This window comes from Microcebus murinus, chromosome 1, assembly GCF_040939455.1.
Source record: "Microcebus murinus isolate Inina chromosome 1, M.murinus_Inina_mat1.0, whole genome shotgun sequence".
Classification (NCBI taxonomy): domain Eukaryota; kingdom Metazoa; phylum Chordata; class Mammalia; order Primates; family Cheirogaleidae; genus Microcebus; species Microcebus murinus.
In genome coordinates, this window is record NC_134104.1 from 77,279,189 (window position 1) to 77,304,812 (window position 25,624).

General features: G+C 47.4%; 1 protein-coding gene and 1 long non-coding RNA gene across 7 annotated transcripts in view; one reads left to right on the top strand and one right to left on the bottom strand.

Annotated features, from left to right (window-relative positions):
- The window catches only part of DGKG (diacylglycerol kinase gamma), a 197,373-nt gene that overhangs the window by 82,671 nt on the left and 89,078 nt on the right, over positions 1 to 25,624 (top strand). For all 6 annotated transcript variants that reach the window (XM_076003285.1, XM_076003280.1, XM_076003261.1 and 3 more), the window contains 7 exons: positions 688 to 747; positions 3,237 to 3,316; positions 4,446 to 4,520; positions 6,890 to 6,975; positions 11,302 to 11,391; positions 12,573 to 12,733; positions 20,225 to 20,289. In XM_076003285.1, the coding sequence (XP_075859400.1) occupies positions 688 to 747; positions 3,237 to 3,316; positions 4,446 to 4,520; positions 6,890 to 6,975; positions 11,302 to 11,391; positions 12,573 to 12,733; positions 20,225 to 20,289 (617 nt within the window). The remainder of the gene's footprint in view (positions 1 to 687; positions 748 to 3,236; positions 3,317 to 4,445; positions 4,521 to 6,889; positions 6,976 to 11,301; positions 11,392 to 12,572; positions 12,734 to 20,224; positions 20,290 to 25,624) is intronic.
- LOC105885067 (uncharacterized) overlaps positions 285 to 25,624 on the bottom strand; it is a 119,518-nt gene continuing 94,178 nt past the window's right edge. Inside the window, exon 5 of the long non-coding RNA XR_002223673.2 lies at positions 285 to 2,023. This is a non-coding gene — a long non-coding RNA (uncharacterized LOC105885067). The remainder of the gene's footprint in view (positions 2,024 to 25,624) is intronic.

Consider the following 25,624-nt stretch of genomic DNA (forward strand, 5'->3'; position numbering starts at 1 on the left):
AAGTGATGACAGAGGCTTGGAGAGTTCTAGAAAAACTCGTAGGGGTGCATGCCTGTTTTTAGGTCCAAAGCCCCACTTTGAAATAAAACCTCTCCACACTATACTGACTTTCTCTTTTTTTCCCCCATTTTTTTACATCAGCATATTATGGGGGTACAAATATTAAGGTTATGTATATTGCCCATGCCCCACCTCAAGTCAGAGCTTCAAGCGTGACCATCCCCCAAATGTTACACATCTCACTCATTATGTTTATATAAACCCATCCCCTCCTCCCCCCCCCCACATGCCCGACACCCGATAAATGTCATTCCTGTATGTCCACTTAGGTGTTGATCCGTTAGTACCAATTTGCTGGTGAGTACATGTGGTGCTTGTTTTTCCATTCTTGAGATACTTCACTTAGTAGAATGGGTTCCAGCTCTATCCGGAAAAATACAAGAAAATACCATTGATTCTTAAAGCTGAGTAGTACTCCATGGTATACATATACCACATTTTATTAATCCACTCATGTATTGATGGGCACCTGGGTTGTTTCCACACCTTTGCGATTGTGATATACTGACTTTCTGATCTCTTTCTTTCTATCAGCCATTTATTTTTTGATCTGTTCTCTTTCTTTATTTGAGGCTTCCCCCCCTCCCCTAAAAAAAAAAAATGCTTGTCTTTCCTCTCTTTTCACAGGACAAGCAAAGTGGGAAGTCTGACGGCAGCGGGCCAGCCAAGGGCGAGCTTGTGATGCAGGTACCGCCACGAGCGCCGAGTCCCAGCTCTTTCTAAGTCGTCCCAAGGCTGTGGCGGGGAGGACGGGGTTTGGGTTCTGGAGAAGTGTATCTCAACATGTGCTTTCTCATCTGAAGAGTTATCTCACACAGGAAGACATTTGCTTTCTGGCCCCTGGAGTTACCTTTGACCCCCACATTGTCAGCAAGTGATGAGAGGGGAACCTGGCTGGTCCCACTGCTGGTCTAATTGACGGGATCACCTTTTTAGGAACAAGTTACATAAAACTTTAACATGCAAACCTCTTAAATAATAACAAAAAGGTGGCCTAAAAATAGACAATGGGTTCTCCAAGATTGCCAAGCTGTCTCCAGAACATGAGCTGCTAAAATGAAGCTAACCAGATCCAAAATTTCTTCTTAATCCCTAAGTGTGTATGTATTTAAGAACTCATTTGTACTTGGATTCACCAATGAACATCTTTTTTTGTGCCTTACGCAGAATTACAAGGAATGCAGGAGAGGCAGCCTGGTGAGGGACAAAGAGTACTAGAAAAGGAAATAGGAAAGTAGGGCCTCCTCATCTGCCTCTGAGCCTAAGTTTCCTTGTTTGAAAGGGGACCATAGCAATTCCCATACTACCCATCTCCCAGAGGTGCTGTAAGATTGAATGAGAACATGCAGATTAGTGTGTATTAAAAATTAAAACATAAGGCATGATAATGGGAGAAACTTAGTATGTGAGAAAGCTCTAGACACCTAGAAGGGCAGAAAGGCAGGTGAAAACACACGCACGCGCACACACACACACATGCACGCCCTGATGCAGCCATGCCAGTTGTTTACAGCAGGCATCCCTCTGCTTGTCCTGCATCTGTTCCGATTGGGTGGTGCCCATGCTGTACAGGTTGGTTGTTAAATGTTTTGAACATCATCCCCAGAGGTAAGGGGTTATTCCTCAGGCTCCAATATACTTTGTTGTGTCACAGGAACAGTCACCCTGGGCTAGGCAGTTGAGAGAATTTTTTTAATCATAAAGAATACTTCTGTCCTTTTCAAACAACATAGCACTGTGTTTTCTGGATCTTTAGTTTGAGATCTGGAAAAGCAGGCATTCTATAGTGAGTATGGAGCAGAGCTGCATCTCTGCATCAGCGCCCTTCAACTGGTCCACAAATATTCATTGAGCATCCACTCCCATGTCTGGTGCTATGGGGTTCTTGGCAGGAGGGTTATATACCCACTCCCATCCAGCTCCTGATGCATTTAAAATCCAGTTGATGTCTTGAGACATTTACCTAAGAAAGTAAAAAACAAATATTAATACAAATAAACAAGAAAAGAAACTCTAGAAGATAATGCACATATTAAGTGCAATAGTTTTAGCTGCAGTGATCATGGGAAACTTCATAGGGGAGGAGGCTCTTGAATTGGACACTGAAGATAAGACGTTTTTAAAGAGGTTACAAAGAAGGAAGTGTGCCTTTCAGGACATGGAGCAGGAGAAGAAATCAGCATGAGCAGATGCACGGTAGGAATGCAGGAGACTCACTCACTAGAGGAGCAAGGGCAGGGCTTGGCTGGACCTGCTGCTGAAGGTTAGCAAGAATTAGGAAGTAGCAACAGAATGGGGCTGGACTGAAAAGGCCTTGGAAGCCAGATTAGGAGATTTGGATTTTATCCTCTGGTCAGTGAGGCATCATTAAAGATTTTTAAGCAGGAGTGGCGTGGCTGACCTGCTGTCCTGGGAAGGAATTGCCTGGGGGCAGTAGATAGGACATACTTGAGCTAGGAAAGGCCTGAGCAGCATGAGACTGTGACAGCTGCCAGAGATGAAGGGACATTCCAGGGAAAGGGATGACAGGCCAGGACCTTCCCTGGATGACTGAATGAATAAATGACACCTTTGACAGCAAGCAAGCCAGGAGAAAGGACGAGTGCCCTGGGCAGAGAAGATGGGTCATGCTTGAGTCATGTTGAGTTCATACTGATAGCGAGCCTTCTAGTTGAAGGTACACAGTGGGCAGTGAGAAATGTGGGAACAGGGCTCAGGAGGAAAACTGGGGCTGGAAATGTGCACTTGGAAGGTGCCAGGGTGGAAGAGATGGTTCACTCTATGAGTGTTATTTTATTTACGTGCATGATCAGATGGCCATACCTCCTAACATGGTATTCAGTTGCCTCTCACAAAATGTAATCTTGTGCTGTGGGGCACAATGCTACACCATCGTTAAATGATTTGAAGCTACAATAGCATTGCCCTATCTCTGACCCCAACCTCAAACTCTCATTGCCATTGGTACTACTTAAAGGCCACTCAAGCTAGAGACACTTAGCTGCTCAGTCCCTCAGAAATTTCAGCCAGTGGACAAAGACCTGTCAGCCTAACTGCCTCTCCTCCACACCTGGGACCGCTCCATCACCTCTCCTAAGCTCTCTCGGCATCAACTCTCATCTCAGCCCTCCTGTTGAATGAAGCAGAGCTAACTTCTTTTTCTTTTACCTTTTAAGTATAAGATCATCCCCACCCCGGGTACCCACCCCCTGCTGGTCTTGGTGAACCCCAAGAGTGGAGGGAGACAAGGAGAAAGGTAAGTTCTCTTCTCTTTCAAGATTCGGGCCCCTCCTCCCCTCGACCATAACAGAGCAGGCTGTGGTGACAGGCAGACTCGCCCCCAGCACTGCCACCTGCCACTTCAGTACTTAGCCCAAGTGACTTCACTTCCCTGGTCTTCAGTTTCCTCCTCTACAAAATGGGGATAAAATGAATAATAATCCCTCCTCTCACAGGGTTATTTTGAGGATGAGAACAGACATGGGCCTGCCACTTGAGCCTTCATTAAAGCTCCCAGGGTCAAACCAAGTTGTGAGATGCCTGTTCCCTCCCAGCCTCCCGAGTCTTTTCTTGGAGATGTGTCGAGGCCCGCTCATGAGGACCTCCTGGCCACACCCACCCCTAAGAAGGCGGGGCACCCACCTCATTCGTTTGCTGGCAGCTGGAGGCTGCTAAACAGGGTGGGAGGGGAGAGGCAGAAGGGGTACAGCGGCTTCTGCCCTCCCCCCGACACCCAGGACTGTTTAGTTCTGGGGTGATGAACCCATGACACAATGATCTGAAATCCAGGTTAAAAAGATAATGATTAGTAGGGCTAAAGCAAGAACTATGAGGACCCCACCCCAGTCTAAGGGGCAGGACATCCCTCCCCACCTGACCTGATTGGTGTAAAGCTGGAGGCTGGAAACCAAGCCTGGTCGTGGCCACTGCCTCTCAGCCCTCCCTGCCCCAACCCCACCTCCTGCATTTCCTCCTCCTCCCAGGACTGCAGGGGGCCTCTCTCTAGGGTGATTTGATGCCTTCATGCAGTCCTCAAAGGGCAGAATCATCCTGCCTAGACCATACAGAACATTTGGGAGGTCTCTGTGGAGGAAAAAGCTTTAGAAGGAAAGTTCTGTCCTCTGGATTTCTCTGCCCTGTCCTCTCTGTAAGAGGTGATGCTCCTGGGGTTAGAGGCTAGAGCCTTGAATGGTGGGGCAGCCTTGAACTGGGGGGAACACAACATGGATGATGCTCAGGACATCGGGGTCTTCATGCATCCTTCTCCTTTCTCAAGTTTAAATGGACTTTAAAGAGGTGTTTGCCCTAATGTGACTTCCCACGATGACATTTTCCCTCTGTGTCTGTCTGTCTCTCTCTCCCTCCTTTTCTTTTTTTCCCCATAGAATTCTTCGGAAATTCCACTATCTGCTCAACCCCAAACAAGTTTTCAGCCTGGACAACGGGGGCCCTACTCCAGGGTATGAAGATAATGATCTTTACCCCTTATTTCCCCGCACCTTTTTGATCTCTAATGAAGATGCCCTTCTTTTGGCACCTTTTTCATCTCTTGTCTCTCATCTCTCAACTTGTCCTTCCTGCCATTTGCCCCCTTTCTCTTCTTTTTCTCACATCCTACTCTTACTCCTGGACATTCCTGGGACACCCGCTACGGCCCTCTTGTACCTGATCCCAGAAAAAGTCATTGAATTTGTAAGAGGGGAAAACTGCACATACCATTGATTTCATTGACAGCAAGAGCAGGCTGGCAAATTATTTTAACTTATTTGCAAGGCTGCGTTAGCTGGTATCTTCCTACTGAATCATCAGGAAGGAGAAAGAGTTTTCTTATCACTTGTCAGTCAGCAGTTTGGAAATCTGTACAGTGACTCAGAGTTCTGTCGTGTATTCTGCTGTGGGGACATTTTAGGATCAAGGCATTGGTTATTCAAGAGAATCGCTTTTCTTTTCTGGATTATCCAATTTTGAGGTTGTTATGCTCCTCCCGGCCCTTCTCCTCCTGCCCCTTGTCTATTGGCTTTTTCACTGCCCATTAGCAGAAGGTGAAAAGAGGTCTGCTGGGAGGAGCCGGTGCCTGTGCCAGTGGCTAACGTGGGGAGCGGCGCGTCCCTAGAATCGAGGCCCCTCCAGCACCTGGGCTGCAAGGCGTGGAAAACTTGGGCTTCTTCCCAGCCAGAGCTGGCGCACTACAGCCACCTGCTGGCCAGTCCCGGCCCCTGGGCTGTCTCAGCACACGCTGGGCCGCCATTTCCCAGCACAAGGCCGCTTTACCTAACCTCCTCACCAGAATTTCTACTCTGGGTTAAGCAAGACCCCTCAGAAGGGCTGGAGTAAGGACCAGCCCTTCTGGGAAAAAGGGAATCTGATCCCATCTTCGGATGTCTAACACGAAACTGTTATTTATGGCAGTGGTGGTACAAGACCCAGTTCAAAGGAGAAAGAAACATGAGTTCAAATTCAGTACTCTTGCCATGATTTACTTATAAAACTAATTTCAGAAGAGAGCCCACCTGTCCTGCTGCGGTTGCCATCACAGCCGCCATGACTGCAATTTGCTGCTGTGTAGCGTAACCTGTGACCAAGCAGCCAGAGGCACCTTTAAAGCCCAGTCGCAATACTTGAATACAGTCCTCTAGCTTAATCACATCCACCCTAAATTGTTTTCACTCTGATGAGAGGGCAGGTGTCCCCTTCCAGGCCTGATGTGCCCCGGGTGCCTCTGATGTGCATGTCACTCTGTAATCAGACGGGCTGTCTAGCAAAGGGAGCCTCCCCGGGAATTCACTTCCCATAGGAGAGCAGAGTTCTGCATGAGCAGTGGAAGAGAAGGAATGTTAATTTTCCTACACATGCATCTGTGATTCCAAGAAACCCAGGGGTCTTCTCAGATCACCAGGCTGGGCAAAGGGGAAGCACTGACCTTCAGCTTCCCAAGTCCCAGCCCCAGGCGTCCACAGGTTACATTTGTTCTAAAGGAGAGGCTATTCACTTTTTTGTGCCAGGAACCCCTTTGGCAGTCTATAAAGCCTTTTGGACCCCTTTTTGGGATAATATTTCTTAATGCACAAAATGAAATAATATAGGATGACCAGGGAAACTAATTATATTGAAAAATAGTTATTAAAACATTAAAAAACAAATTTGTGATATGGGAGTATTTGTGCTTTACCAGCACATTAAATAGCAAGATCTCAAAGCAGGTCTAATAACTACTGTAAATTCTAAGCAGTGTGGAGCAGACACAATAAACATTACGAGCTATCTGCCATGCTGTAGTAAAACACTAACACAGTTGCAATACTGACTACTGACAAAGTCACAGGTGTCATCAGTATCTCTGTGATTTGTTGCCTACATTCATAATTGAAGGAAAAGCTAAATTTCAGATAGAGCTGAGAGGAATAAGAATGTAATGTTTTCTCCTCCAAGTTCATGGCCCTCTGAATCCACAGACCCCTTAGAGGTTGATGGACCTCAGGTGAAGAGCCCTGCTCTAAAGGGTTAAGTACTGACCTTCAGCTTAAAGGGTTACAAACTCTGGATCCCTCTGCACAGCTGTAGAGAGTTTCTAGAAAACCATTTTTTGTTAGTGTTGAATTCTGAGTCAGAGTCTCTGTATACAAGGAGGCTCCCTGGGATTTTTCTCCATATTCAGTGGTACTGCATTGTAAATTCTGATCTCAGAATGTTAAGAGACCCTTTCAACCCCAAAAGAAATCAAGGTCTTAACATCCCTTTAGAAAACAAGGGAGACTCTGACTCAATAAGGATCAAATGTCAGCCACACCCTAGTCAACAAGCCCATTTTAGCCTTTCTTCTGCTTCCCAGATTGAACTTTTTCCGTGATACTCCAGACTTCCGTGTTTTAGCCTGTGGAGGAGATGGGACAGTTGGCTGGATTTTGGATTGCATTGGTAAGCATGGGCTGGGAGGGCCTTTACTGTTTATTTATAGTAAGTATATTTAAAGTCAGCAGAAGGCAATAAAAAAAGAGGAGTGGAGCCATGTCTTGTTCATCCTTGTATCCACCCTTGGACCAATGCTCGCCTAAATATCTGCTTTGGATGGAAAAAAATGAAGAAATAAGACAATGGAAAGATTCCCACAGACACAGAGATAACAGTTTAGCTTCAGGCCTTGCCTCAAAAACATATCTGTCGTGGCTGGAGTTTGGGCAGTGGCAGGACAGACCAGATTTGGTGGGAGATAGGGGTTGGTAGGGACAGGACTGGGACTCCAGACAGATCTGGGTGGGTCAAGGCCAGAGACATCAGCATAAATGCGTGGCCCAGGGCAAATCACCTTGAAATGAACACCTAGAGCCTCAGTCCAGAAAGCCCATCTGGAAAGTGCAGATCAGCACAAGCAAAGAGGGCCACACTGGGCTGTGTCTGATACACCTACATAAAAAGGGCAGCAGGCAGGGCTCAGGCTGGGAATCTGGAGGCCTGAATTCTAGCCCAGCCCTGCCTGGATCTGTGGGTCCCTGGACACATCAGCCCAGTGAGTGATGGAGACTGACCCTGTGCAATTCTGGGATGGGGTGTATTCAAGATCTAACCCTGGAGAACTCAGATGAACACTGCAACGTGGAACACAAGGCCAGGAAAGCAGGCAAGGGAAGCACTGGCAGGGCAGTCATCAAAGTCAGAGACAGAGCCCAGAGCAATGAGCCCTGGGCTGCTTCGGTCTTCCCATCCTGCATTCCACAGACACGGCCTGTGCACCTGTGTGTGCCCAGCTCTCCTCTAGGCACTGAAGACACAGCAAGGAACAAACACAAAAATTTGCTTTCCTAGAGCTTACCTTCTAGAGGGAAGAGACAGGCAATAAACAATGAAATAAGTGAAACATACAGTATGTCAGAAGGTAATAAAAATATAGCAGGGAAGGGGCAAAGGGCTCAGGGTGGGGGTGTCCAGGGAAGACCTTACAGGGAAGATGACATTTACATGGAGACCTGGAGAAGGGGTGAGCCCTGTGGATGCCTGAGGAAGAGCAGTCCCTGCAGAAGGGACAGCAAGGACAGAAGCCCTGAGCTGGGAGCAGGCTGGGCTACTGAAGGCAGGCCAGTGTGGCCAGTGCAGAGTGGATGCGAGGAGAGTTATGGGGCATGAAGCAGAGTTGATGAGGGGCCAAGTCCTTGGAACATATGAACCAGGCTTGGACCACAGTGGAAACAGAGGAGTCATGAAAAGTGGCCAGCCTCTGGACATCTTTGGGAGGTGGAGGGAACAGGACTTGGGGACAGGCTGATGTGGGAGATGAGAGGAAGGGAGGAGTCGAGGATGGGCCAGGACTAGGCCCTGACTGGGCAGGAAAGCTGGGCCTGCAGGGCTGTGAGGAGACCACCTGGAGGGGTGAGAAGGCTGCACACCTGCCACCCTCTGCTCCCCCACCCCCAGCGCTCTGGTTGCCATGGACACAGCCCTGCCAAGCAGCCGCCCACACTCTCCTGTCACCTCAGGCTCTGGAGTTGTGGGAGGAGGGAGGAGTCCTCCGGAGCCAAGGCAGGAAGAGCTGATCTGCAGAGGGTGGAGGGCTGCAGCGTGGGGCTACTTGCATGGCTCCTCTCTATCGGGAGGGACGAAGTAGACTTTGGTGATAAGTTTTATCAAATTCATCTGCAGAGGACACAGGTGATAGAAGCTGCTCAAAACAGAAAGAAAGAAGATGACGTGAGGCGGAAGAAATGTTAGGTTTTTTCACAGGTTAGTGGCCCAAAGAAAAAAAGCAGAGGTAAAAAGAATAACTGCATATGTGTTCATTCATTCATTCATTCTACAACCATGTGAGCACTTGCTCTCCAGTGCCACGCTGTGGTCCCCTCTCTGATCTGTTTTTCCCCTACGGCCAGAGCAGCTTTTCCTGAATGTCAGTGGCTTCTTGATGTGGGGGAAACACATCAGTGGCTTCCCAGTATTAGGACAACGAGAAAAGCCCTTCAGGTGATCTAGGGGGCCCTGGCAGCCAGCCGCTGACCACCCTTCCAGCCATATTTCATGCCTCCATCTCTCTCCTTCTAGACTCCTGCCCTCTCTGACCTTAGGCACACCAGTCTCCCTCCCACCACAGGGCCTTTGCACGAGTTGCTCCTGCCATCAAGAATGTTGCCCCAGCCTTTGCTTGGTCAGCTTCCGTTCCAGCTAGCAGCAGAAGTGTGGCTTCCTCAGGGGCCTCCCCTGACACGCCCGCTGGCCTCCGTAACCTTATTATACAACCGTGCTCCTCTCCTTTCCAATGGGAATGTGAAATGGTGCATTCTCCTCGTGAAGACCTCATTAATATCTGTCTCTCCCACTGGGCTGTACGCACCGTGAGAGCCTGAGCCATGGCGTTTTTGCTCTCTGTCAGAGCTGCAGCACTTGGCGCCACATTTAGCAGGCAGTGGCTTCGGTTGGTTTGTGTGAGGATGCTGTGGGGATGAGACCCAGCTCCCCTGGGAGCTTACGGAACAAACAAGTAGACAATTGCAAGAGAGTGTGAGGAGGTCATTTCTGGTGCTAAGGAAACATTCTGAAGAGGCTCCAGGTCCAGACAGGGGCAGCCAGGGCCTCCCGGAGGCAGCTTCTGAGCTGAGCAACAGAGAGCTCTGTGATGCAAGGGACCGAAAGCACTTGCAAGGGTTGCCCTGTTGAGTGGGAGGCAGGACATGCAGGAGGATGGGTCAGGGAGAGAGGCAGAGCCTGAGTCCTGAGGCCTAGCATGGCAGGTTATAGGGTCATGGGGAGCCACACAGGGGGCTAACATGAGCGGGCTGCTGCCCACAGATTGCCCCTCCTGGGTGGAAGTGCGGAAGACACACGAGGAGGGTGGAACTGGAGGCAGAGAGAGCAGAGAGGAGGCTCTTGCAGCAATACCAGTGGGAAGGAATCGTACCCACACTCAGGCGTCGCCATGGGGATGGAGAGAAGAGACTGCCTGGATCTATTAGGAGACTGCACTTAGAGAGTGCTGTGTGCATGGATGGGTGAGGGGGACGGGAGAAGCTAGGATGACCTGCAGGAGTCCAGCCTCAACACTGTGGGGATGGTTGACCTGCTGAGCGGGACCACAGAGGAAGGGGCGGACATAGGAAACAAGAGCCTTCCAGGCAAAGGGAGCAGCATGGGCAAAGGCAGGAAGGCATAACTCGAATCATCTGATCGGGGAACGATGACAGCATCCATTGCACTGCTCCGCTGTCCATCTCAATCCTTCCGGTAGTAATCTCAGCCCTGGGTCTTGCCTGAGCTCAGCCACTTGAGGCACAGGTCAGACAACCTGGAGGACCCGTGAGCTCCCACTTTGCTGGGGCAGCCCTAGCTTGAGCCTCACCTGCTGAGTCCCACTCCTCCCCCCAAGCACGTTGCACACATCCAGGGGCAGCATGCACGCTGGGGTCTTATGTAAATGGCGCCCCCTGGAGACCAACGCGTGCCTGTGCCTCCCTCTTCAGCTTTCCAGCCCAGACCACATGCTGCTGTATGTCCCTAGCCAGATGAAAACATGCTCCACAACCATCAAGGGAGAAAAGATTAGGAATCTGTGTATTGGAAATTCTAGGAGGTGGTGGAGTGACAAACTGGTATGTTGGTGCCAAATAACTCCTAGGGGGTTTGCTTGTTTAACCAATGTTAGCTCTTAAACATCTAAACTTGAATGGCTTTAAGTGAGCATCTTCAATTTTCAAAATGCCCCACCACTCCCTAGTGTCTTAGACCCACCTGTTTTACTAACCTATGCACTTGCCTAGCCCCTGAAGGGAGGAGGAGGGACTTGGGGCCACAGGGATCTGGATTTTGGATCCTGGCTCTGGAATTTCTTTCCCTCTTTGAACCTCATTTTCTTCATCTACTAGAAGGAGAGTAACACCCTGCAGGGTTGCTCTGAGGGATAAATGAGCTAAGTACTGGTTATCATTAAGGACTAAAAACATACAAACTAATGTTTTGGGGTATATGCTGCCACCCCAAAGGACAGAATTAGGATGAAATTTGAATAAACATGTGCAAGTTACAGGGAGACAGATTTAGCTCCATATGAAATACAAATTGATACATTTAGCTCAATTTTTAGTGGTTAACACACTGCAGATGGGATAGATGACTTTAGGAAGTAGTGTGTTCCCCATGATAGGAGGTATTTAAACACAAAATGCTATGGAGGGGTCCAAGACTCAGACCAAGGGTAAAAAGATAACTGGAACATTCTGTAATCCCTATGGTACATGGTTTTCTGTTCCTCTGTATGTGTTGCAGATAAGGCCAACTTGCCAAAGCATCCACCAGTGGCTGTCCTGCCTCTTGGAACAGGAAATGACCTTGCCCGTTGTCTCCGCTGGGGAGGAGGTGAGTCTGCCTGCTAGTGGCGCTATGCCGGGGGTAAGCATTCCAGTCTACAGAGATGCTCTGCAGAGCCAGGCTCAACTTACCCTTGTGTGGATCACATTCCACAGAGGAATACCCAACGCTGCAGTCATACCTAACCCACAGCCCCTTCTCTGCCCTCCCTTCCATGCTGAGTCTGGAATAGAAGCCCCTCTTCTGGACTCCGTATTTCCTGTCATCCTGAAACCCGCCACTTGGCGCTGCCTCCCCGAGCAGAACATAGTCAACTTTAGGGTAAAGATCAAGCCTCATTTGTCCCGTCCCCAGAGCTCATCCAAGTAGGGGCTCACTTAGGTGTTTTCTGTATGAAATTCCTCCTCCCCCAAATTACTGATCTTCTTCTGAATTAGGACTCAGAATGCAGACCCAAATGCCACATCAGCAGTTACCTAGAGTCGCTTGGAGCATCCAGATGATCCTAGGCCCCCAGGGCTATGGGCTTTCATTTTGAAATCACCCTAAGGGGGACCACAGAGTGGTAACCAGCTTATAGGGCAACTGGAAGGAACTAAGGAGAACTTTGCAAACTGCAGCAGCCCCCATGGAGCTAGGCATGCTCCAGAGAGTGGAGAAGTTCAGCTCAACATGTGGAGCAGGCAGATTAGTCTGGTAGCCAGAGGGGAGCGGGGACTCCAGATGGCTGATCAATTCAGAGAGTGATTCAAGACCAGGCAAGGCAGTGGTCAGTGTTCAGAGATTGGTCCATGCTTGCTGGGCAGGGTCAGAGCAAGCAGGAGCAGCCTTAGGGACCATCTTAAAATTCTGTCTACCACACTGTCCATCTCCCACATGACACAGTCCTGGAAGGATCTGCTGTCTTCCCATGCAGAGCTTCGTAGCCATCCAGCCCACCAATTCTCCAGGGCTTGCTTCAGCTACACAGGCCTGCCACCCTTAGCCAGCACCCTCTCCCTGCCCCCTGCTACTCAAGCTTCCAGATCACTGCAGCCTCTTTCTAATTACTCCCAACTGTCCTCCCCTTCTCTGTGGCTCGAGAACATAAGTGTCTTCAGCCCAGAGACACACTAGTGAGTTCCCTGGTCACAGACGCCCAAGGGCTTACCTACCCTGACAGCTACCTGTGTGTCAGCAACAACTTGGCCTTTCTTTTCTGGTGGCAAATGCAATGCCACTATCCACAGGTTACGAAGGGGGTAGCTTGACAAAAATCCTGAAAGACATTGAGCAGAGCCCCCTGGTGATGCTGGATCGTTGGCATCTGGAAGTCATCCCCAGAGAGGAGGTGGAAAACGGGGACCAGGTCCCGTACAGCATCATGAACAACTATTTCTCCATTGGTGTGGTGAGTTGGTCAGGGATTGCCTTTCTGCATGGAGGAGAAATGCCCAGGAAGGGTTCCCGTCTTCCATTGTCCCCTCTGGGTCCCTACTCTCTACCTGTCCTACGTGCCCTAGCCCAGACTTGGATCCAAGAATTCTCAAACTTGGCCTGGGTGTGGACACCCTGATTGCACCCACTCCATCCCCCACCCCTAGATTATAGAGGAAATTCTCTCCCCTATAATTTTAATTAACACAAGAAAAGACTTAACATTTTTCAAAAGACATATTTACCCTTTGGGTAATTTGAAGCAGTTACAGAAAAACAACACCAAGAAGTAACCAAGGGGTGAGCTTCAGAATCGGGAATTCTGATCCTCAGGGGAGAACTGCATGGTCCCAGGCTGCCTTCTCTCCTATTCTCTCCCTTCCTCTCTGCCCCGTTCCACATCCTCCAACTGCTTCCTAAATCTCCTCCCAGCTGGCCCCCTGCTGAGTGCACCACCCCTCCTGTCTTCTCAGGACCCTGTGCTCACCCCATCAGTGCACTCTCTGCATTAGATTGAAAAGATTGGTTTAATGTACCTGTCTTGTGTCCCGCAGCATGCACGTACACACACACACACACACACACACACACACATAGAGCATAGGCTCCTCTTTCAACCCCCAGCCCCCAACACATCTAGTGCAGCTCAGTTTGTTTCATGGAACTCAGCTTTGGCCCAAGGAGGATTGGGTAGGTGCTGCTTTCCCAGCTGTTGTGGGCAGGAGGGGGGAGGGTGGGTGGGATCAATCATTTCCATAAATAGAGCTGGGGTTTGGGAGGGAGGGGTGCAACAAAGACGCTAGCAGTTATTGAGCACCTACTGTGTGTCCTCCACAGTGCTAGACTTCATACATTCTACTAATAGTCCTCACAGCAATCCTGCAGGTATCATTGTCCCCGTCTTCCCCATTTTACAGGCGAGGTGTCAGGACATTTGACTCATAAGGGGTAGAACGAGGATGTGCATGGCTGTGCCTTACTCTGGAGCCAGGCTCTTTTCTCTCTGTTCCCCTGTCTTTGGAATGATGCCACCAGGTTTCGTATGCATTTGAATCCTTCCAGACCAGTGTTCTGGGCCCAGGCTGCGTGGCACCTGCACTCCTCAACCATCCTCACCTTTGCCTCTTTTGAAACGTTCAGAGGTTTAAAACAACAGAAAAGAAAGAGAAGGGGGAAATGATAGGTAGCTTGAGGGGACAGCAGGTTTAGGGAAAGGGTTTTATTTTTTTAATAAGGCTAAAATGAAAACCATGGGAGAGGAAAGGATTCAAAATAATAATATCTTATATTTACAGAACGACTTAAAATTTACCACATTTACAAATATGTTCTTGATTCTTGTGACTACACTGAAGGGCATTATTATCTCTATTTTATGAGTGAGGGAACAGAGACTCAGATTAAGATTTGCCTTTGTTTTCTGACTTCTAATCCAGTGCTCTTTTTCTATTACTAAAACAGAAGAAAGAGGCATAGGCCTCACTGGGCTCATGATCAGGTTCTGAAAGAATGAAGCTGGGGGACTGGGGGTAAGTTAGGGGCTCCTGTGCCCTAATCTGATGTATCCCCCCCACACACAGATCTTTGTTCTCAGCTGGGGAGGCATCTTTCCCAAGACCTCTTCTGGGTCCTCTCTCCAGTGACCCATGCAGACACCTTCCCGCCTTTTCTTGCTTGAAGGTGCCTCTCCTTGTTGGGCCCCTCAGGCTCCTGTCCCCCGACAGGAACACGTGCAGTCTGCAGACATGACTGACAGGTCTGGGTTCGGGAGCGTGGGCCTCCCATTATCACAGTTTTAAAAAACCCTTATGCCTCTTTCCTATAGTGATGAGAATATAACTTTCTGGCATTTATTGAGTGCCTACTGCACACCAGGCAGTTTCCCTATAGGTAGATACAGTCATATCCCTTTGTATTTTGTAAGAAAGAACCAAAGCTTAGAGAGATACAGAAACAAGTCCAGGCTGATAAGTGGTGGGGTCTGGAATCAGCTTGAGCTCCAGAGCCAGCTGAGCCAGGGACCCCAGCGAGGCCTCTCCGTAGCCCCCTCCATCTGCCCCTCCATCTTCACGCTGCCAAACACAACACCACTTGCGGGGGAGGGGTCGCAAAATTTAGCATGCCACAACTCTCAAGCGCCCCTTATCAGAAATGCAAATTCTACCCCCACAACAGAGTCTGATTCATATTCTGACTCAGTAGGTCTGGGCAAGGTCTGGGAATTTGCATTTTTGACAAGCCCTGAAATTATTCTGATGCAGATAGTCCTGACCAAGTCCTCAGTGAGTGAAGACAGCCCATCAGAGCAGAGAAGAATGGTCAAAGGAAGTGGTTCTTTACAGGCACAGAAACCAGAACTGAAATAAATGGAGAGGAAGCTAGAAAGGAGGAAAGAACTAGCCCCTGTCAGAAACCAGCTGGAAGCCAGCGCTGGGCGGCAGGACTGGCCCAGCTGCCAGGAACTTCTAGACGGCAGGTTGCAGCCACAGCTGCCTTCGGAACCTTCAGCCCCACATCTTTCCCTTCTTCACACACCCAGCTCTGGCTGACAAAACAACGTGCTCCCCCACACCTCCCTGTCTGTCTCTACACAGTGCCCCGTGTAAGATGGCACTCTCTTAGTACTTGTTGAGCAAATGAATTTAACACACCAAAAGGAATAGACAACTTCCCCTCAACAAAATAGCCAGGCCCTAAACCCAAGAGCCAAAACTGAGCAGGAATCATGATTTTAATTCATTCTAGCAAATAACTCAGAAAAAAGGAAAGAAGGAAAGGAGGAAGGGCGGCAAGCAGGAGGGTCAGCTAATTAATTGTCCCTCAAGGAAACACTTATCAACAGAATCTCCACCACTCCCGCGGTGGTCAAGGTCGTTCGTTATTTGCCCCGGGCTGATTTACAATAATCTAATCTATTCATTTTTAAAATTATGAAAACTTCACACTATCTTCCTTTCATTTTTTTCATACACCTTTAGCTTAGGCGTGTTTAATGTTATCCTGCCGGAGAGTGAAGAAGCAGGACTGTTTTTTTTTTTTTTTATCTCATTGGTGTACCCTTAGCCTTCTCTCAATAAAACATTTGCAGGGTTTGTGTGCTCGCTCTTTAAAAGTTGGAAAGAGAAATTCTTGAGAAAACAAGTAACCAACACGCAACCCTAACAGAGTCTGGGGCTGACATTTGCAGAAGGTCTTGCTCCCTATTTGACTTCCCAAACTTTGTAAGAGGAGAAGTAGGTATGTAAACCAACCCAGTTTTACTTCCTTATGACAATTAAACGGAGTTGAACTCCTTTGGCAAAGAGAGCCCTACAAAAGCCTTGCCTCTTTTTGAAGGACCTGGGATCTCTTGCTGATATCAAATGTCTGCTGCCTTGCACCTACAAAGATGATGACAGTGACCCCTGCTACAGTGGGTTGGAATTTGCTCTGATGAGTTTACTTGGTCCCCTTAGTGCCAAAAGAACCCATCTAACAGATGAAGAAACAAATAAGCAGAGTCTCCTGGCCCATCCAGGGGGCAGGATGGCCTCGTTGCTGCCACATCCCATCCACATGCCAGCTGCCCACCAGCGGGGAACTGGGATAGTTGGCCTTATCAGTCCTTTTAACTGATCGTACCCACTGGCAAGAGATTTTAAACGTAGTCATTCAGAACGCCACTTCCTCTTCTGACTTCTCTGGCCTGCTCCTTCCTGCTCTTTATTTTTGGATTAGCAGAAGTGTCAGGATGGCCAGGTATCAGTGACAGGAAGTTTGGGAGTTCGGAATAATTCCTGGGGTATGTGTAACTCTGAACTCCCCACGGGCTCTGCTTTCACTGAGCCCTCACAGGATGAGTGAACAGTTAATCCCTTGATTCAATGAAATCTATTTCTGATGCTGGGGAGCCCAGGGGCCAAGGAGAGGCCACAGTCATCTCACTGACCCATGGGCCATTTTCCACTTTGCAGATTGTCGTTAAATATCAACAGCCAAGTTTTCCACAGTGATAAGCCTCCTGTCCATTAGGGAATTTGTCTAACAAGACATCATTTTCCCTGCAAACTTTTGGCATCTATCAGCACCAGGTTCTTATCTGTCACCTGTAAGGGCCACGAAGGTACTAAGACAATGGGATTCACTGAGGAATGACTTGGACAAGGGGTCTTCAGGCTTTTCCATTGCCCACTCTGCCACAATCTTCAGAACAACCCAAACTTCAAATAATCTGTCCTACTGTCTCCTTTCCATCTTTTTATCTCCATGAGTTGCCAAAGCGACTTAGACCTGCATTATCCAATATGGTAGCCATTAGCCTCATGTCGGTACCGTGCACTTGAAATGGGGCTTGTCCTAAGTGAGATGTGCTCTAGGTGTAAGGCACACACACAATTTTTTAAATGTAAAAAAAGATATAAAAAAAAGAATTTCAGATATTTTAATAATTTCTATTGATTGCATATTATAATGATAATATTTAGGATATCCTGGTTTAATTAGAATACATCATTAAAATTAATTTCATCTGTTTCTTTTTACATTTTTATTGGCTACTAGAAAATTTTAAGTTATGTATGTGGCTTACACTGTATTTCTGTTGGACAGCACTGGCCTAGACATTCCAATATCTCAAAGTCCAAATGCCTGCTGCTTATATTTGAAAGGGGCCCACATTTCTTTGTCTGACCATATGTTTGGAGATTTAGTTCTGGAAAGAGTAGTCCCACATCCACACCTCCCATCATCTCCTTTTCACCCCACACCTCCTAGAAATGACCTCAGATAGTGAAGCTGTCAGAAATGCCATCATCACTTCCATGGGGTTGTAATTCCCATCTTCCCCTTGGTGTAATTATCACCGAGAAAGAGTTTGAACTGTTGTAGTCCTGGTTTCCAAAATTCAAATAAAGCCACCACTGATTGTAAATATATGCCCAGGCCATCGTCTGACACAGAGAAGCTCAAGAGAGTGCAGGTGACTCCTAACTCTACTTTTTACCATCCGTCTTTACCATCATTGCCTTTTTAAGACTTAGCAAAGGGGCCGCTCAACTCACCTGTGCTATTTTGTGTATTTGCCAAGGGATTGTCAAATTAGAAACCACATGCTTATCTAAAAATATTGTAAAGGCTGGTCTTTGTGATAAGAAGCTTTGCGAAAACCTAGTTATGGAGAAACCAAAGACAATCAGAACTATGCAGGAGGAGGCCTATGTACATATCCTGAAGAAATTAAAAAAATGTGGAGCCAGTCACAGCAGTATTGAGGGTAATGAGGTACCAATCATGCCAAGCAACATGGGATTCTTTTGTTCTTTCCTTTTTTTGTTTTTGTTTTTGTTTTCTGGCAGAAAAAAAAATAGTGCTTCAAAGGAACACAAGTAGATAGAATGTTTTCTTGAATACTAGAGATGCATTTGACCAATGTCACGTGAATCTTGAGAGTGTTTGCTGAAATTTACTCAGAGAGAGGGAGGTGGGCACCCCTAGGAGCCAGTTCTGCCTCCAAGAGAAGCAGTGCAGGCTGCACAGGCCGTGGGGGCAGAGGCCTCCCTGCAGTCTGCACCCTCCTCCACGCATCCGCTGGGTGCCCCAACAAGACCTTCCGCTCTTACTGTGTCTTAAACTAAAAAATAAATCAATCGCTAAAGTTTAATTGTTAAACTTTCAAGACTGGTTCAGCAAGGGACGTTCACCAACCTCAAAGTAAGCCTGTCTTCTTGACTTGCCCTCCCCACTTTTCCAAAGCAGGGTTGCTGGCAGGCTGACTCCAGTGCCAGTTGCAGATCATCACACACAGTACATGCTCAAAAGAGAAGATTACTTGAGCCTTCACTGAACTATACATCCTGATGTTAAAAAAAAAAAAAAAATCAACATTCAAAAATATCTGGGCACAGTAGCACATGCCTGTAATCTCAGCATTTGGGGAGGCCAGGGCAGGAGGATCACTTGAGGCAAGGAGTTCAAGTCCAGCCTGGGCAACATAGCAAGACCTTGTCTTTATAAAAAAATTAAAAAATTATCTGGGTATGGTGTCATGTGCCTATAGTCCCAGCTTATTGGGAGGCTGAGTCAGGAAGATTACTTGAGCCCAAGAGTTTGAGGTTACAGTGAGTTATGATCATGCCTGAGCAACAGAGCGGGACCCTGTCTCTAAAAAGAAAGAAAAAGAAATTTCCGTATTAGAAATAGAATTAATATGCATTAGCTGAAAATTCACTGTATGGAATTTCAGGTGTCTTTTAGGCACGTATACCAGTAAATGGGCTGCTGTATTTTTTGCTCTTGAGCAAATCTGAATCAGCTCCCTGGTTTCTGTGTCACCCCTCATCTCCAGCCCAATTTTTAGCGTGTTTATTTCTGAGGCCCAGCACCTGTACCCAATGCGCTGGTGTGGGGCCTGCGCGGTGAAGGGCCTTCTACATTCTTCTGCTGAAAAATGAGAGCATTGATGAGGACAGAAGACCAAGTTTAAGGAGGGAAGATGAGACCAGTTTTAAGTCTGAAGCTCAGGGTTGGTTCTAGGGATGTACACTGTGGAGCCATCAGCACCTAGAGGCGGGAACCACCACGAGCACTCAGGAGATGGCCCACAATGCGGAGTGTGAGCTGCACGGAGAACTCAGGGCTGAGAAGTTCTGGCCAGAGGATGGAGATCCCAGAAGCATGGTGTCATGAGCGCCATCCCCACTGTGAGTTCTGAGGTACAGGTGGCCAGTAGCACAACAAAGGGATGTGCTACCAGGACCGTCAACTGTCCCATAGGATGTAGTGATGAGACTCTTATTAACATTGGAGAGAGTCCTTTAAGTGGAGTGATCCAGAAGCAGAAGGCAAAATGTAATATTGGTTTAAATGATCTACTAAGCTTGTTATCCAATGGCACTAATTGTTCCTGTTGGTACAGATGATTAAGAATTAATATATAAAAGCACCTACCAATGTCAGGTTTCTGTTTTTGACGACATAATGTAGATATGTAAGATGATCCCTTAGGGGGAAGCTGGATGAAAGGGATATAGGGAATCTGTATCATTTTTGCAACTTCTTGTAAGTCGAAATTTTCCAAAATAACAAATTATTTTGTAAAAAAGAGTTACCGTGGCAAGGCATTTCCGAAGACTCACGCTCGGCCCTGCACACAGGCTCCTGCTCTCTGACTGCTCACCGGCTCTCGCCCTCCTCCAAGGGCAGCAGCTTTCCCTTCACTCACCGGAACTATCTGCTTCTCACTGGGCCTGGGACAGGGTGAAAAGGGCAAGGCCTCCAGAGTGAACCGGCATGGGCTCTGGGAGTATTGGTGGTACTAGCTCACCCCCTTGGACAGGGTGTTGAGCCTCGGCTGTGACATGGTGCCTTTCCCGGAGATGGAGTGTCAGGGCTGGCATGATTCAGGGAGGGCACATGTGTGTCCCTTCCCTCCACCTTGCACAGTCATGACCACTCACCAAGGGTCTGCTTTCGTCTCTTTCACTTTCAGGATGCTTCCATTGCACACAGATTCCACGTGATGAGAGAGAAACACCCTGAAAAATTCAACAGCAGGTAAGACGGCTGCAAGCCCAGCCCCCTCTGCCACCCACTCGGTGTGGTCCCCAGACAGCGGCCTCCCACCTGCTCGCCGGAAATGTTCTTGGCCCCGGGCTGCCTGGGGACTTGGCCTGCCTGCCACGTTGCCGGAAGGAGGGTTTCCATTTCCAAGAGGAAAAAAAAAAAAAAATGCCAGAAACATGCCACAGCCTGGCGGCCTGTTCCCTCCCAGAGGGATCTGTGCAGAGGAAGGGATTGGAAGGGAGGAGGGGACCCACGGAACACCCACCTGTGGGGGCTGGGAGGGGATCTGCTCTTGGCTAACTGGAACTGTCTCCTGGGGCTTGGCCACTTTCTTGTACAGTGTCTCCACCTCCAGCCCCCCACAATTCTTCTGGGAAAGGGCAGAGAAGGTGGAAGGGGCCTAAGCTTCTCTTGATCTCAAACGGTGGGGTGAGGGGAGGTGGCAGTTCTGAGGCTTGGACCAGGAGGAGGGAAAGAGTAAAGGGGGACTGGAAGCCCTGTGGTGGGGTGTGGGGGGGGTCACCTCTGCATCCCCAGACAGCAGAGGGCAGAAGAGGGCAGGTGCCCCGGAGCCTACCAAGCCCCAGCCTCAGCCTAGATACCTTGGGTTGATATCTAAATGTTAGGTTCAAAAATGAAAGGAAAAAGAAAACCAGATCGTAGCTGGGCGCGGTGGCTCACGCCTGTAATCCTAGCACTCTGGGAGGCCGAGGTGGGCGGATTGCTCGAGGTCAGGAGTTCAAAACCAGCCTGAGCAAGAGTGAGACCCCGTCTCTACTATAAATAGAAAGAAATTAATTGGCCAACTAATATATACATCTAAAAATTAGCCAGGCATGGTGGCACATGCCTGTAGTCCCAGCTACTCGGGAGGCTGAGGCAGAAGGATTACTTGAGCCCAGGAGTTTGAGGTTGCTGTGAGCTAGGCTGACGCCACGGCACTCACTATAGCCTGGGCAACAAGCGAGACTCTGTCTCAAAAAAAAAAAAAAAGAAAGAAAACCAGATCGTTTGCAAATGAAACCAAATCCTTCTTGCTTGCAGGAGAGAATTTGCCAGAACTGAGTTGTACCTGGTGTATAGCTACCCCTCTAATTTTTAATTGCCTTTCTCCCTTCTTCCTGCTTGCTCTCTTTTTCTTCTCATTGGTTACTGTTTATTCTTTCTCTTTGCTATTCGTTGTACTATTTCAAGATGACCACTGCATCCCACCCCCAACCTCAGGCAGGTGGGGAGGAGGATGGATAACAATTTGAACTTGATCTTTGAACCTGAAGGGATTGACTTTCATTTGGTCACAGGATTCTCTTTAAAGCAGAGGCTAGAATGTTATCTGAAGACATTCGTTTAAAGCCCAGCACCCCCAAAGAGTTCACCATTTTAATTCCTACTCTTTGCCCTGATCCTACAGCCTGGGAGGTTAGCCAAAAAAAGAAGGTCTGTTTAAGGATCAGAAACTGAACATAATGAAGCTACTTCTGCTTCAGGAAGGGTGACCTGTGGGATTTGGTAGCAGCTGAGCAGCCCCTACCAGGAGGTGCATTCTGTCACCGCATCAGCAGTTCTTGCTCCCTCACACACGCAGACCGTGCACATTCACTGCTCACTACTGACAGGTGCACTCCCAGCCCCTGCTGCTACATTCACAAGCTTCCAGTTCAATTGGCTGTCCTCTCACAGTCTTTTTCACTCCCATACACACACACAATCACTTTTTTTATAAAGTACTCCTCTTCCGCCCATTCTGCAGGTTTGAAAGGTCCTCTTTTCACACAAGTCCCCTTACACATACTTATGCACATGTGCCCACTAAGATGCTACATGCTTGTGAAATCCATGGGGGTCTATTCATTCATTCACTCAACACAGCATCTTTTGAAGACATACTACACACCAGACACTGTTCTATAGGTGTTTTGCATAGACCTGTGCAGGGCACTCAGCCCAGGGGTGGAAACAGGCTGGAAAGCAGATGTGCATAATGCTTTGTGTTAGCAACATGACTGGAGGGGACCGATGGGAACACAAAGCAAGGACGTGGAATGTGGCATAGAGCATTTTCCAACATCAGGGATGCCCAAAAGAAGATATAAAAGAAGGATGACCCAGAGAGAAGGAACCTAATGCACAAAAAGATGTAAAAAAGTGAGAGAGTATAGGATGGTTGGGAAGAGCAAAGCCATTTCGCACGGCCAGTCGTATGGTCTCTTGGCATGGGAAAGAAGCAAAACCTCTGCACTTTGTAGACAACAAGGAAGCAGAAGGATGGAGAAATTTCTCCATAGTCCAAAAACCAGTAAACAGACCAACGAATTACATCAACAGAACAAACATCAATCATCCACATGATTAAATACAATTAGAAAGGTACATCTATCAGAAAAAACTGTAGTGTGCATTTCAACACAAAGTATGAACAAATTTACTGTGTTCAGTATAACTGTTTTTCCTTCCCACTTCCCAGATCCTATTCAGAAGACTGCTCTTTGGGGTTAAGTTCATGTGCTTGAGGACAAGGCAGTGTGGTCTGGGTGACAGGCACAGGGATTTGAATGTAAATGTATCTGCTTGCCTAACAAGTGAAGACATAGAAGGATTGAAATAGCACCTGTTTCACAAGGTCACCGAACACTTCCTATTAACTTTGAGTGCATACTGCTTCTGCCCTGCCTGCCTGCCTGTGTCTAAAATACCCAGGAGTGCCCAATTTGTCCACTGAGAGGCAGGCAAGCAGCCATTTTCTTCAGGCTTCCTTATTTAGCGTTGGAGATGGTTTTAAATAGGCAGGTGGTTGTTGCCATGGTTACCCCATTACACCAGCAGCTAAACTTAGGAAGGGCCACAAGGGATAGGAAGAAAGCTTGATACCCAGGATTTGGAAATGTAAACGATATTATCAAACAAGGCTTCATTTTACTCGGCTGAACTTAGGTTCTTCAAAGAGTAGTCACTGCTTGGCTGGAAGCCTTTACCATTACTGCATGGGTCTGGCCTCTCAGGGATAACCTTGAGGTTAAATCTAGGGAGTTGTAATTGTTTTGTTTTACTTTGTTTTCAACAAAGGAGTATGACTAGTCAGGGCTAGAATTTATCAGGAAACTTGAATCTTGTGCATCGCAGATTCAGTTTTCTGGGCTATTCTAACAAGAATTCTTAACCTGGGGTTCAAGTGCTTCAGGGGTTCTGAGAAAACTTTGAAATTATACTAAGATATTGAGTTTATTTTTCTGGAGAGACAGTCTGTAGCTATCAAAAGGTTCTTAAAGGGCTCCATAATCCCCAAATGGTTAAAAGTCACAGTTCTGAGGCCTCTTTGAATCCTAAGAGGCATCACACCTGTCGGGGGGTTCGGGAAATTCTTTCTCCGGTGGCTTCTCTACACAGGTTGTTGCCAGGAGAGATAGTTGGTTGCACAGAACTAAGTTACGTTCCCTGATGGAATCGCTTTCTTAATGAAATAGGAACCAGACCCAAGAAGGCAGGAGTATGAGCCTTGTGTAATGAGCAAGGATAAAAGGCCTTTAAGGGCAGGGATGGGCTATTTGGGGGTCCTTCTACTGCCTAGTCATTGATTGGCTAATTATTCATAGCTAATTTAGGAATGTTATGAAAATTGACATCTCATTTTTGGCATAAAGGAAAGAAGAGAGAATTAATTCAACTGAGATTCTAACATGTGTTAGGAAGAGTTCTACCATAAAGGGCAAATAAGACATGGTAACTGCCTTCAAGGAACTCATAGTATAGCAAAGAAGGAAAAATAATGCTCAAATGTTTTTTTACAAAATTACCTTAACATACAATGAGGCTACATTAAGTAGATGATATGGTATCCAGAAAGTTGTAAATGGATTGTTTTGAGTATAGAAATAGTGTTATAAGGGAACCAAACTAAGAACTGTTATCATTTTTTGAGCTCCTACTAGATGCCGGGTGGTAAATATCAGCATTCCCATTTACAGATAGAGGAACTAAGGCTGGGGAAAACCAAGTCACCTAACCAAGGTCATGCATTTTTTTAAGCAGTGGGGCTGATTTGAGTGCTGACCTAGCTCTTACCTATAGAGTTCAAGCTCTGTTTGCTGCACCTGCTGTCTCCCATGGATTTCATTTAACAAATACCTAGTATTAATACTAGACACTCTGATAGGTATTTTATACATGATCTCACTCAGTGCTCCCAATAACATGCAAGGGTAAGTGCTGCTGACCCCATTCTAGAGATGAAAAACTGAGGCTAAGGGGTAAGGAACTATCATTGGCTTTATCCATCTTTATGGATTGTCTCTATGGGAAAATGCCTGCTGAGTTCCAAAGAAGAGGAAAACAGGTACACCACCCACTCCTGCCTTGTATGGTATGCACCTTCTCCCTATTTCAATGTCCACAGAAGGGAGCAGGACTGACTACATGATTTTTGTGGCCCAGTGTAAATTAGTGTGGGGCCCCTTATTCAAAAATTATTAAGAATTTCAAGCTGGTGACAATAGAGCTTGGAAGTAAGCACAGAGCCCTTCTGAGTGTGGGGCCCTGTGTGACTACAGAGATCTCACACCCATGAGCTGGCCCTGGCAAGGAAAGAGGAATTCATAAAAAGAAGACACAGTTGCCAGGGCTCACAGAGGCAAAAGAATGGAGGAAAGAGGGTTTCAGCTAGGGGAGAAGGATAGGGACTAACAGTCCCTCCCACAGGCAGCAGTCAGTACTAACCGAGGAGCCAAGGATGCCACCAAAGTCTTCCGATATCCAAGAGCCAGTCCTCCATGACGTTTCCAGATTAAGTCTCTATAAAGGGTTTTGCATATGTGGAATCTATACATAAAGGCTACCTAATTCCAATGTCACTGTCAGTGAGTATCTAGAAAGCAAAGTCTAACTGGAATTTTTCATTGTTGGTCAGAAACTCAGAGCACTTGAGGAATGTGTGTTCCAAACCTGTTGAGTATCACACACTTGAAAATGTCTCTCAGCAGTCTAGAGACATTATTTCCTGTTAGACTCTTCAAAGGAACCATGACAGTGCTTCATTCTTCCCTGAAGCTGACCACCTTTCCCCAAAGCCCTTGGGTAATTAACAAGCTCTGGAGTGTTAGCTTTCTTAGAGCCAGGGCCCATGGAGTAGCTGGTTTCCCAGAAGCCCTAACGTAGCTTGAGTCCATAAGTGGTTGGAAATATATCTTGTAAATAACTAAGCACTGAATAGATATTTATAGACAGAGACAGCAGGGTATAGACCAAGTTGGCACCAAAACTTGGCTCTGCTACTTGCCAGCTATGTGACCTTGGGCAAGTTAATCTTTTTAATCCTTTGCTTCCTCCCCGGAAA